We start from the raw sequence: 12101 nt of genomic DNA, 5'->3' as shown, positions 1-12101 counted from the left end.
CTTGACCAAATAAATGAAAGCAGTCTTGAAAGTACTTGAACGCAATTGCACTATTGAGGTTCCTAGTATGAAAGACTAACTAGCCCGAGTTAATGCCTAGATCAAATCTTGAAAGACTACTCTAGACGTGTATATGTGAGGAGATTTACCAGCTGGAACCGAGTAGACCCTGTGTGCTATATACATAGCGGAGATGAATGCCCTGAAGAAACTGTGTGACCGAGACTCCACGTGCAGCTGGTGGAGTACAGACCCGCATTATCAGGGCTTCAAGAGGCTTTCTGCAGACTCGAGTGAACTTGGTCGGTACTGCAGGCGCCGTATTCCCGGCTTTCAAAAGTAGGAGGGCAAATGGCCTACTTTGCACCCCCCCCCCCCCCCCCCCCAGTTATGAGAGTGAGGCGGGGCAAGTGCGCGTCCCCCGGTAGATACGCCTATGCACACACATTGCGGTGAATAGCAACCATATGAATTTATTGCTTGTTTTTTGTATTTGATACCTTGAGGGGAAAAAAAGCCCCGCCCACGCCCCCGTAACCACCAGCCACTGTTCCTCCGTGAGGCTGCAAATAGTTCGTGCTTCAAACTTTCCCTGTTACCTAAATAAGGCGGTAACCACAAAAATAAAATTATTAGCAGGTAATTTTATACATTTTCACTCGTCTATTATAGCGGAACGGTTAAAGCCTAACTTTCTATTGAACTGACATAAAACGCTTGCTTCGCTGCAACTATTTCTTGTCAAGTTTCACTTCAGTTGGCAGTAAAGTTTCATGAGTAAAACGGACTCAGGATTGAAGTGAACTCTATCGCGGACATTTGAAAAGTGAAATGCTCCGATTCCATACACTTGGTCCAGGTCTGTTGCACACTTCATCGCTTCCGCCGTTGAAAAGACTCTAACAGCAGACGTTCCGGAGGTATCAAGCACGACGCCATATTGCAAAGGTCGCATGACGACGATTTTGTTTGCTTTTGTGATTGGCTGACGGAATAACAACCCTGCGCGGTCCGTGTGCCTTGGTTGCCAGCTGCTCTTAATTTAAGTTGTGTCCTACGACAGCAAGGCTACGAGAGTGGCTTGTCGGGCTAATTGGTACATGGTTATGCTAGGAGAATGCCAGCAAACTTGAAAAAGGGAAAAAAATTGAGAGACAGACACAGATAAAGCGACAGGAAGGAAGCGACATATACAAAGTGGCCTTCCTGTCACTTTGTTTATGTCTGCCTCTCGATTTTTCCCTTCTTAAGGTTTGCTGGAATTCTCCTAGCATAACTAGCAAGCCGATCACGATAGACACAATATCTTTATTTTTGTATGCAGAAGCTGTGACGCCTTGCTGACGTACAATTGTCCTTTTTTGTGAATAAAAAATCATTCAAATATATTTCCAGAAAAAGACGACTTCCTGGTTAAATTCCTAAAATTGATTTGAATTCATTTCTTTGGCTATTCAAAATTTCCCGATAGTGATTCTCTTCGGACTCGGATAATCGTTTTCTTAAATCACCCGATTCTTGACCAATTCCCCCATAGTAGGTAATTACCATTAATTACCCACTATTACCCAGTAATTACCGAGGTAATTCTGCTTTTTGCTGCTATCAGAAAGTAGCCCTCCGCTTTCCGTCGAGAGTGCAACACGTGTAAATCATCAGAACGCTTGTTTGACATCTTTATTGCAAGGACAGGCAAAACGGTGGGAGAGCGGGATTGCGCAAGTGGAGCTGTCAAGCTCAATTGATTGCCCCTGAGGTCATGGAACTGCCCTCATGCATTGCGCTCTGAGGGCTCTCTGCGCTTTCTCTCCCCCTGCCTTTCATGTAAAGTAGCTGAAGGCTCAGTTAAAGAAACAAGTCAAAGTGGCGCTTCTATTTGATAAAATTGGGGAAAGTTTGAAAAGTGCGCACGGGGCTAACCGAGCTCATGTCATATCAAGCTGTCTTGAACACAGGGTCCTTTCGTCCGGCTTGTAAGGCATAACAAGCTGCCGCATAGACCGGCACTTATGGGAGGACTCAGCGCAACTCGTCGCCCCTAGGTATAGGGTGCCTCGATGTCTTCTTCGCTCCGGCGGACGAAGAGAATATCGATGCACCCTACTCCTTGCTCACCCTGGTTCATCAGCAAGTTTTACCAGCAAGCCACATACAGCGTTTGATTCCATTAGCTGCAGCGCTGGATGCAAATTGGATTTCATTTTGCATTTTTATTCACTCCCTTTCTATAGCCGAGCCATTTTTATTAGTTCATTGTTCACGGAACAATGATGTGATGGCCGAAAACTATGCTAACGCATTACATTACATTTATTAATGCCTCGCAAAGTGATGCTTAACATTTCAGAATGATATACACCTAAATTGTTGCCATAGGGGACGGGGGCGGAATAAATTGATTTTGCCCTGGGCGACAGCTGAAATACAATTGAAGCGGTTTTGTTTCAAATGTTCAAAAGAATGGTGTTAGGCTGCTAAGCACGAGGTCGCGGGATCGATCCCGGCCACGGCGGCCGCATTTCGATGGGAGCGAAATGCGAAAACACCCGTGTACTTAGATTTAGGCACACGTTAAAGAGCCCCAGGTGGCCTAAATTTCCGGAGTCCTCCACTACGGCGTGCCTCATAATTGCAAGTAAAACCCCATAATTTAATTTAATTTTTCTAGAATGGTCTTCGAAACCAGATTCAAGTATTCCGCTATTGATTTTAATAAAAGACATTATCAGCATAAGCAAATTTGCCTACGGGGATAATATTTTTTGTTAATTATTGTTGAAGTGCCGCCACCGCCTTGGGGACAGTCAAAAGCAGCTCCCCTTGCAAATGGGTTACGGAAATTTGAGACCGGCCGGGGGGGGGGGGGGGGGGGGGGAGGGGTATTCTGTAAGTGTTCACCTAGTGGACATGACCATCATGACCATTTCGTCTGCTGCTGAAGGGCTGATTGGCTGGGCGCATCTTCCTGACGCGTACCCCAGCTCAGCCAATCAGAACTTCAGCAGTAGACGAAATGGACATGCCCGGCTAGGCGGACACTTACAGAATATGCCCTCCTCCCCCCCCCCCCCCCCTCCACTGCACCTCGCGTGCCGCTTGCCGAGCGCGTGTGACGTGCTCTGAATGCACATTAAGGAACCCAGGCGGTCAAAATTGATCCGGAGACCTCCACTACGGCGCCCCTCATCCTATACTGTGTAGTTACGGGACATTAAACCTCACAATTTCTTTATTTTCCTTTTCGCAGCGTCGCGCGCGTACTACTGCAGATTTATTACACGGTGCCCGCATTTTCTCAATGCCGCTCCATTTCGCAGAGCCAATCCACTGACTGATCAATCGATCGATTTGACGAGACAACTAGAGCACAGCCGGCGCGCAAGAGCGTTCGGAAGGCGCGCACGCGTTTCGGCCCCTTGACCCAAGAACGCCTGCAGGAACTCTGCGACCCGCATGCGCACATGTGTCTCATGTCGGCGAGGCCATACATCTCGAGAATCAATGGAGCATGAGCGGTGGCAAGATATAACTCGCGTTGCGTGCCTCACGAGGTACTTCGTTTCCCGGCGGAACGCCTTCTCCGAGCAGACATGTTCGTCCTGTGCTTTCTGCTACCGTTGACATCCAGCTCTATCGCGTATGGTGAGTGCTACACTGGCCTTGCGCGAATGTAGAGCGTCAGAAGTAAGACATGGAAAACATGAAAGATGACACTTGCATCTGTTCTCCCTCAAAGCATCATTCACTGTAGCTGAAAAAAAAAAAGCCATATTTCGAGCTCTGGACGACGTTGGCGCGTCTTGCCATACAGCCGCCCTTGTCACCTATATACAGAGCTGGGAATTTGTGAAAACGCCTTAAAGGCGATGCCAAACTCTCCTCCGTTGCCAGGCCTCTATCGTTCGCCACTCTCTTAATTTCTTTTTTCTCACTTACATTCATCACCTGCCACACCTCATTCCCCTTTATCGCATTTCTATATTCTCCGCTCATTTTATTGCTTTTTCCTTACTTTCACTTTAAGTAATTTTTCATTCTGGTGCTTAACGTGCCAAAACCACGATTTGATTATGAGGCACGCCGTAGTTGGGGACTCCGGGTTAATTTGGCCACCCAGTGATCTCTAACCTACACTCGCTCTCTAAAAACAGTTTCACGCTTCGGGGCGTATATTTGACGCACAACAATAACCGTCATCTGTCTTGTCCGAATTTCCTTTCTTTAACGCTACGAGCCCGGTACTTCCAAGTCACGAACGGCACGCGTTATCAGCATGAAAGAGAATTCTCGACAGAAAAGTAGCGAGCGCAGCGTTGTCAAAAAAGGAAACGCAAGCAAGACAGATGACGATTCTTGTTGTGCGGCAAATATACACCGCAAAGGGCGCAACTGCTTTTAGAGTGCAATGCACAGTACGCGGGCGTTTCTGCTTTTCACCCCCGTCGAAATGCAGCCGCATTCAATCCCGCGCCTCCGGGCTTTAAGTAGCGCAACGCCATAGCCACTACAGCGAGTACTTCCGATTCACCGTAGCGCGATACCTTGGCGATCTCTTTCGACCTCGCTGGCCTCCTGTTTCCTGGTGCTATAGGAGCACTTTGCAAGTAACTCTAAGAATGATATATTGCTGCCTCTAACTTGCTACTCGTGACCTAAGCCATCTGTTTAGTGGTGGGTCTAAACATATTAAGCCTGTGGACACTGAGAGCATTATGACATGTGCTTCTTTAAACTGCGTTTCACAAAGGTAGGGCTGCGTTCCACAAGGAGGGATGTCAAAACGGCGCTATGTGTCACGCATCCTAGAGAATGAAAGGACACTTGACAACTCGGTTCCGCGGGAATAGTCATTTGTCTGATATCCGTGTCCATTTATGAAATTTCTCCTGCTTCCTTATGAATTACATTGGGCTGGGGCTCAAGGGCACAGAGTAAGGCAAAATAAAAAAAGAAGACTTTCTTTCTTAGCTGTTTTGGAAGTGTACTCTTTATGCGCATTTTCCATATTCGTGCTTTTCTTGCTGAAAAGCGGTTTTTCCGAAAGTAAGTATTGAGTGAACACACCCTCTTTTCGAATGCACTCCGTGCTTACCGTTAATTTTTCTAACAAAAGGTTTCCGGTACGAAAACCAAAATGCTTGTTTGCAATTAGCTATATATAAGGGAATTGTCTGGCAACTATTGCGTATCTGTGCACGTTTTTTCCGCATTTGTGCTTCGGAGCGCGTCTGTTCAAACGCTTTTTGTTCCTGTGAAATTAAATTAAATTATGGGGTTTTACGTGCCAAAACCACTTTCTGATTATGAGGCACGCCGCAGTGGAGGACTCCGGAAATCTTGACCACCTGGGGTTCTTTAACGTGCACCTAAATCTAAGTACACGGGTGTTTTCACCCCCATCGAAATGCGGCCGCTGTGGCAGGGATTCGATCCCGCGACCTCGTACTCAGCAGCCCAACGCCATAGCCACTGAGCAATCACGGCGGGTTTTTCGTTCCTGTAGTCGCGGACAACTTTCTGTGGCTATGGAGCGAACGCTACAGAGGCAATGCGCGCACATGTGAGAGTGCTTCTGAACAGATTACCGCGATTTAATCCACGTTAGTTTAGGCTGGGTAAGCGAACACATAAGCACCTCATTAGCAACGGATAAATAAGACTGAGTGTAAAAGTTCGCTTATTTTGCGGCTTTTCCGTTCCGTGTCCAGGCAAACGCTATACCGTAGCACGTGGAAGCTGCGTAAATTCAGCGTCTGTTCCGAGCAACCAAAAGCACCGTCAAATGCTGCTGGACTATTTGGCGCCATTGCGCATGTGCAGTAGCCACGCGCCCGTAGCTTTCCCTTAATTGCCACAGAAAGTTGTCCGCGAGTATAGCTGCGTTATACCTTGTGCCCATGGTGTAATGAATTCCGTTATTGGATGCTGTTCTTTCCTTCAATGATGGTAGTATGTGGTTTGCATGTGTCATACGACACATGCAAACATTTTTTAAGTCATTAGGGTTGAAGCTCGACCACAACACACTCAATTGGCTGAAAGAAGTTGACCACAATCGACGATACTTTGCGGACAGAGCTGCACGACAGCTCACAAAAGAGGCAAGGCCAGCAAGACGGCAGGCTTAAAGGCGACGAAATGGCTTGGTCAAATAATACTATTCTGGTGGCTACTAAAGATATGACTTGGGCGGTGATTGGGGGGGAAAATGTTTGGTTTTCAGCTCTTTAAACTCAGTTGTATCAAAATCATGTTTTTTATTTAATATTATTTCCCATGTCTTCCATGATAATCAGTTGATTTTCTCTCCTGTCATGTGTATAAGTGCAGACAACTACTGTGCCAGAATTGAAAATATGCAATTAACGGTTTCTGTAATAAATTTTGAAATATGGAAATAAAGCCATAATTTAGGTACTATAGTGGCAACAATTTCACCAAAATATCAATTTTAGTCAGATTTTAATAACTGGTATAGTTAAAGGAGCGCGAAATTTGTAAGAAAATGATGTATGCATTATGTGGATGCCTCTTTTAGTTACTGATAAAACGGCTTCTCAACATGGTCAATTATGCATGGGAAATATATATATATATATATATATATATATATATATATATATATATATATATAAGGGCTTACCATGTGCCCTTAAGAAGAGAGAACGCACTCTGTTGGAGTGTATCTCGCAACAATGGAGCCAGACGGGCTCCATTGGATGGGAATTACTCCCGCAAAGGGAGTTGCCAGTGCTCCTTTTTTTCTCAAGGTGTCGTGCACGTATACCGTAGCCCCGCAAGATATGCAGGCCAAAGGCTACTGTCTGGATTCGCTCGCCATAGCCCTTGCACTCACGGAGCAGCACCTGTTTCCTGGTTAGAGAAGTCCTGGTCAATGCTGAGCGCAATCGTACATCCTTGTGCCATAATCCTGGAGAAAATTTCTGACAGCCTTCCTCAGTGAAGTGGCCCACAGCCCCATTCGCTGCACATACAACTGTGCCAAGGCAGTCACACACCTTCTCCATGTGTGCCCGCGCACTGTTTAATGCAGAGAGGCAGGTAGTGTGCATAGAAGTGGATCGACTGGACGATCATCAACTATCAAAATAGAAAGTTCTACGGCAGCGCTCCGAGAAGAACCTATAGTACAGTATCTGCATTATAGGGTAGCCAACCAGAACTACCTGTAGTTAACCTCCCTGCCTTTCTATACATCCATCCTTTTTGGTGCTGCGGCCACGCTATGCGTATTACGCGCAACTAAAATAATTAAACTGACTATTACAGAATGTATTATTGAGTGTACAATACATGTTATACAATACCTTAATTATAGTATTTGAATCAGTGGACTCTGCTTTCACTGTCACGGTTGTCTGGAGAGAGAAAGGTTTAATGATACGAAATGCATAGAGGTCGGCTTGAGGTGGATTCCTCCAGCCAGCTACTCTGTCCACCGTAAAATGCCGGTTGGTGTTTCCGATCTCTCTGAACAGTTCACGAATGGGCCAGCATTACATGCATCTGCGATCTGTTTAATTGCTTGTCGTATAGGCGCAAAGTGTTAGCGGTCTCCGGTTTATTTGAATCATGCTGCGAAGTGTTGCAACGTGGACATCAAAAATTATTAGGCCATACATCGTATTAGTAATTGTAAAGATGGTTTTCCCGAAAGCGAGTTTGCCACGTTGATGTCATCCTAGCAAAAAAAAAAAAAAGAAGTGCATCATGTGTACAGTTTGCTTGCTTTATGAGACTGAAAATGAAAATTGAGACGTGGCTACCATGACGAAACCATGTTCCATAGTGAATTGCTTGCTGCGCAATTCGCATTAGTCTCCATGTGAATGAAAACTATAGCGCCGCCAACAGTCCGCAGAAGGTGCACATAGCAGCGAGAGAAAGAAAGGAAAAGAAGAAGTGAAAGAGACAGAAAGAAACAAGATACAAAAGAAACGTTGTTGCCGTTCACCTAATTGTCTTGATAGCTACATGCGTTGACGTAATCGAAATCACGCAGCGTAGCAGTTGTATTAGGTTTATATCCATTCAAAGAACAAATCTTATATATGGGAGAAGAACGTAAATGCTGCAGTGCGAACCATGCGACAATCATCATGCATGAGCTCAGTTATAATGCTGATAAGTAAAAAAAATGCTTTATGGCATACAATTGTACATGCGCTGGTTTTTGGAATAGACCTCCAATATACTGTGTACTACAGAAAGGACATTCGCTATCAAACCGGCTCTCATCTACGGTATCGTTATGAGTGAACGTCACTGTATACCAGTGTCGTTAGCTAGAGTACAGTGTATTGCCTCGCATAATGCTCGAACGCCCCCCACCCTCCTCACTGGCCATGAAAAACTTTTCTCTCGTGTAATCATCGGATCCTCGAAAATTGCTGCAGCGGTTATCGCCTGCTTGTTTCGAGGTCAGTCTTGGCATTGACTCTGAACAGGTCGGGCTACAGTCAATTCAATTGTTTAGTGACTCTAGGCTCAGCTAGTGTCTGCCCGAAATAAAGGGGCATTGCAGTTCCTGCTTGTGTAGAACCTGTGCTCTTAGCATACAAAGGTAAGCACTGCTTAGAATTAATATTTTGTCTAAGTTTACAGTGGCTAGCGTGAGAACCCCGATTTACAGCGACATTCTTTTTTCCCATTTTTATATACGCGTATTAAGCAACTATACAGAACGTTCTATCGAAGAATCTTTCCAGCGTAATTATCGCAACTCACAACTTCTCATCAATTTCTCGCCAGAAAAAGTGCGAGCACTATGCGAGTGAATAGGTTATTGAACAAAATGGCATGACGTTTTGTTGTTAAGCGTTTATCGCACGTATTTAATGCGTGCGCAGAAGTGTGAAAGCGATATAGGAAATGGAGTGACTCGCTACGGGACAATAGAGAAGTAAAAAAGTACTTTCTTATCATCAGTGGCCTTTGTAAGATAAAAATTGTTTATTCAGTCGACCTTGAGCGAAGATACTGGGCTAATGAGCAAAAAATATTCCTGAAGCTGGCAGCAGTGAGCCCGAATGCGGCGTCTCCAGTTCGCGACGGTTCAAGGACGACAGAATCGTGGGAGGCACGGAGGCCAAAGACGCCGAGTATCCATGGCAGGTGAGAGAATGTTTTGCTCGTGTTGTCGCTGGTTATGAGTGAACGCATGACGGCCGGGAACGAAATGCAAAGCTTCTGTCAGTAAAGCGTATACGCACCCACGCATCGGAGACCGCAGTGATTTGTGCGGCAACTGTAAAGCACACGTTCAAAGCTTTGAGAAATAAGAAAGGTATACGCAGGAAAATGCTCACCCGCCGCAGTGGCTCACTGGATGTGACGCTGCACTGCTATAAACACGATGTCGCGGGTTCAATTCCCGGCCTTTTCGATGGGGGCGAAGTGCAAGAAAACGCTCGTATACCGAGCACTTGGGGCTCGCTAGAGAATCCCGGGTGGTCAGAATTAAACCGGAGTCCCCCATAACGACGTGCCTCATAATCAGAGCGTGGGTTTGGCACGCAAAACCCCAGAATTAATTCATTTTTTTTAGTCCCATGACTTAGTACAGCAATATTATTGAATAAATGTCAGCGGACGATGAAATGTCATTTCAGAAACAAAAGAAGGTGATAGTAGCCAACGTTGTTTCCCGAAAGTGAAGGACTCTACATCCACGATGAATCTTATGTATATACAAATAACTCGGGTAGTGTTCGTCGTCGAAAAGAAGACGTTTAATAATCCAGTCACTGTTGCCCAATATTATGGCTGTTCCCAACGCCTAAATTTTGTGAAACGTGTCATTATTACCATTTAACCCTGCTTACTTTGGCTAAAGACTGGAAGCGCATGCAATGGCAGGGCAGATGCCAGGAGAAAAACGAATGCCCAGGACCAAGAGGCGGACGTACAGTCGCGTTAAATGTGAGCTGCGCAACACCAGTGCCTCTGGTTTATGAGGCGCAAAGAGTGCACAGCGGCGCCGACATACGAAAATTTGCAGAAATAAACGCAGCTCCAATTACTGGCATTTATTAAAGCAATTTTTTCTGCGTCAGAACTGCCGTGCGGTCTTCGAGCTCCTTCGACCAAGAGTACCGCTGTTGCAGCTAATGTTGAACGCGAGAGTGCGTTGCAAATTAAGTTCGACCAAGTCTCACCGCCAGTTCTGTCACTAATTTCTGCACCTGTTGGGATGACGATAACGCACGTATACACGTGAAGATGATGTGCTGGTGCTGAAGAGACACGGCAATTCCCTCGCACGGGTTTGTTTTCAGCGAACTTTTTCAGTGGACAAAGCTTGCATATACCGCGTGCAAAGCCAACGGGATGATCACTGCATCCTCATTAACAGCGGTACAGCGGCGCGTGCCGCATCATCAGACAGAGCTTCAGAAATACTCTATACGTGGCGGGCGACAGCGGCTGTTAAGCGTGCATGCGCAGAAATGCCATTTAGTTGGCAGTATATTAAATAGATCGCATGTCTCTAAATGCTGCAAGTGGTCTACAATAGGGTTGACGACCATACGACGAGTTTAAGGAAGAAGGTCCGGTCTACTTTATCGTCGAAATACTTCGGAGTTAGACCGAGGGCTAACCTTTAGTGCTTAGGCTAAAGTTGATTGCGATCTTCTTTTATGAATCGTATAATTGTTGTTCTTCCCGTTCACAGGTGTCCATCCAGAGGAAAAGCGACAATTATCACTTTTGTGGAGGCAGCGTCATCACTCCCGACATCATCGCCACGGCAGGGCATTGCGTTGACTCGTAAGGGCAGCGGTAGACTCTACTAGAATGTTTATGGGGCACACTAGCGGTGCAGTATATTGCTCTGCGAGTCTCACTTGCTCAATGTTAGCCGTTTCCGTGCAAACGTGGATTGGTATTATGCGCACTGTTGAGGCAACAGTTAACATCGTGAATATGAGCCAAAAACGAAATATTGTTTCAGCATGAAGCAACAGGCTAGCCTCGCCAAGAAACAAAAGGTAAAGGCGCACTGAAGGCACGCTTCATCAACTAAACGTGCAGAAAATATCAATCGTTTTGGTGAGGCGCAGAAGGGTGAACAGCTGGGCTATACTCGCGGACAACTTTTCTTCGCTATGAAGCGAAGGCTACGGAAACTAAGCACACCTCTTTCACCGCTTCTGGAAGTACTCCCGCAGTTTAGTTGACGTTTTCTTACGTGGCATATAGAAAACAAGATTTTTTTTCTTTTTTACAGCACCTAATTTGAAACGACACCTAACATTCACCAGTCAGCTATTGGTATTTTTTTGCATTTTTATTTTGCTTTTCCGAGTTTTCGCACACCCGAGACCGTCACACACTTTGCATATTCATCAAGTGCAAAATGGCGCCCGTGTCTTCTGGTTGAGTGTTTGTCGCTTGCTGTCCCACGAATCAACTCCCCTGAGAGGCTGTATACCAACTTCAGCAACAAAAGATCGTTGAAGCACAAAAAAAAAGTGTCTGCAGCGTCTGCGCGGAAACCAAGCCAACCCATCTGGGAATCGCAACCTTCGGCATGTACACACGAGTGGGCGAGCTGACTGCTGCGCCGTCTCTACCTGTTGCCAGCGTCGGTCGCGCGTCCAAGCCCTAACCGACGCCATACGGCGCCGGAACTCCCATGCAGTCTGCGATGCTCGCTGTTAAGAACTTGGTTCATATCGGATGCGAATAAATATTGATTCACGCCGTAAAGTAAAGAGGTTGTGTGAGGTAGGCGAAACCGGTGCCGAGCGCTCCCGGACTACATTGCGTACGAATACAGTCATGTGCAGAAGCTCCGCCCTATAGCTTTCGCTTCATATCCAAGAAAAGTTGTCTGCGAGTATAGTTGGTACACATTCATGGTATTGAAGCACAAATACGTAACATACATTACTTTCATATAGACGTAAAGTTGGCCAAGTTGGTAAGGTAACATATCTGTATAGCTCTGCTTCTATAGTCTTCGTCTGTGTCCCTTCGCGCTGTAAACTAAAGACAGGATACATTACTTCGTTCATGCGCATGCATACTTACTCACATTGCCCAGAAGCTTTCAAGGATCGACAACAGCGCCAGAA

General features: G+C 45.9%; 1 protein-coding gene across 1 annotated transcript in view; it reads left to right on the top strand.

Annotated features, from left to right (window-relative positions):
- The first annotated feature begins 193 nt into the window (after window positions 1-193).
- The window catches only part of LOC142583511 (ovochymase-1-like), a 49796-nt gene continuing 37888 nt past the window's right edge, over window positions 194-12101 (top strand). The window contains exons 1-3 of the mRNA XM_075694000.1: window positions 194-302; window positions 9032-9135; window positions 10697-10791. Of these exons, the coding sequence (XP_075550115.1) occupies window positions 194-302; window positions 9032-9135; window positions 10697-10791 (308 nt within the window). The remainder of the gene's footprint in view (window positions 303-9031; window positions 9136-10696; window positions 10792-12101) is intronic.

The sequence above is a fragment of the Dermacentor variabilis genome, chromosome 5, assembly GCF_050947875.1.
Source record: "Dermacentor variabilis isolate Ectoservices chromosome 5, ASM5094787v1, whole genome shotgun sequence".
NCBI classification, from domain to species: domain Eukaryota; kingdom Metazoa; phylum Arthropoda; class Arachnida; order Ixodida; family Ixodidae; genus Dermacentor; species Dermacentor variabilis.
The sequence above is the reverse complement of the archived record's forward strand: the minus strand, read 5'-3'. Positions and strand labels throughout refer to the sequence as shown.